The sequence below is a fragment of the Meleagris gallopavo genome, unplaced genomic scaffold (assembly GCF_000146605.3).
Source record: "Meleagris gallopavo isolate NT-WF06-2002-E0010 breed Aviagen turkey brand Nicholas breeding stock unplaced genomic scaffold, Turkey_5.1 ChrUn_random_7180001952152, whole genome shotgun sequence".
Classification (NCBI taxonomy): domain Eukaryota; kingdom Metazoa; phylum Chordata; class Aves; order Galliformes; family Phasianidae; genus Meleagris; species Meleagris gallopavo.
This window is the reverse complement of record NW_011213264.1, coordinates 1-1,060: the sequence shown is the minus strand read 5'-3', so window position 1 is coordinate 1,060 and position 1,060 is coordinate 1. Positions and strand designations below refer to the sequence as shown.

Here is a 1,060-nt window from a genome sequence, read left to right as displayed (position 1 = left end):
CGGGCCTAGGGGTAGGGGGGCGTGGCCTCCAGTAAGGGGGCGTGGCTTACGGTGATTGACGGAACTGTTGTGGATGGGGCGTGGCTTACAGCGGTGGGCGGGGCAACGTGGGGTTGGTTTGATGAATGGGCGTGGTCTACGGAGGAAGGGCGTGGCTTAGGGCTGTGGGCGGGGCCACAGGGAACTTTGACGGGGCATGGCCTATGAGCGGGGGCGTGGCTTATGGCGGTGGGCGGGGCCACACGGGGAGTTTTGTAAGGCGGGGCGTGGCCTATGCAGGTGGGCGGGGCCAATCGATTGGTTTTAACTGGGGGCGTGGTCTGCGAAGGAGGGGAGTGGCTTAGGGCGATGGGCGGGGCATATCGGGTTGTTTTGATTTATGGGCGTGGTCTGTGAGGCTGCGGGCGTGGCTTATAGCAGGGGGAGGGGCCAAACGGTGGTGGTTTAAAGGAGTGGGCGTGGTCTGTGGAGAAGGGGGCGTGGTTTCGGTTGGTGGACGGGGCACACGGGTGGTTTTAACGAATGAGCGTGGTCTGTGAACGAGGGGGCGTGGCTTACGGCAGTGGGCGGGGCCATACGACGAATACTGATCGGTGAGGCGTGGTCTGTGATGGAAGGGGCGTGGCTTACGGCAGTGGGCGGGGCCATACGACGAATACTGACCGGTGAGGCGTGATCTGTGAAGGAATGGGCGTGGCTTACGGCAGTGGGCGGGGCCATACGATGAATACTGATCTGCGAGGCGTGGTCTGTGAAGGAAGGGGCGTGGCTTACAGCAGTGGGTGGGGCCATGCGATGAATACTGATCGGCGAGGCGTGGTCTGTGAATGAAGGGGCGTGGCTTACGGCAGTGGGCGGGGCCATGTGATGAGCAGTGACCGGTGAGGCGTGGTCTGTGAAGGAAGGGGCGTGGCTTACGGCAGTGGGCGGGGCCATAGGACGAATACTGACCGGTGAGGCGTGGACTGTGAAGGAATGGGCGTGGCTTACGGCAGTGGGCGGGGCCGCGGGCGCCCCATAGGGCCATGACCCCGTCTGAGCCAATGGAGGCGCGGAGCCG

The 1,060-nt window shown here is 63.9% G+C and overlaps 1 protein-coding gene across 3 annotated transcripts; it reads right to left on the bottom strand.

Annotated features, from left to right (window-relative positions):
- Positions 1–7: 7 nt before the first annotated feature.
- Positions 8–1,054, bottom strand: LOC104916960 (pollen-specific leucine-rich repeat extensin-like protein 3). Of its 3 annotated transcripts, XM_031557726.1 has the most exons (3): positions 880–1,054; positions 559–821; positions 8–136 (listed from the first exon to the last, which is right to left on the bottom strand). In XM_031557726.1, exons 1-3 carry the CDS (start codon positions 1,025–1,027, stop codon positions 86–88), a joined length of 462 nt encoding a protein of 153 aa, XP_031413586.1. In that variant the 5' UTR covers positions 1,028–1,054; the 3' UTR covers positions 8–85. The 3 variants fall into 3 exon arrangements, with proteins under 3 accessions (XP_031413586.1, XP_031413584.1, XP_031413585.1); XM_031557724.1 differs by lacking the exon at positions 8–136 and having other exon boundaries at positions 144–821; XM_031557725.1 differs by lacking the exon at positions 8–136 and having other exon boundaries at positions 144–821; positions 919–1,054.
- Positions 1,055–1,060: the final 6 nt, after the last annotated feature.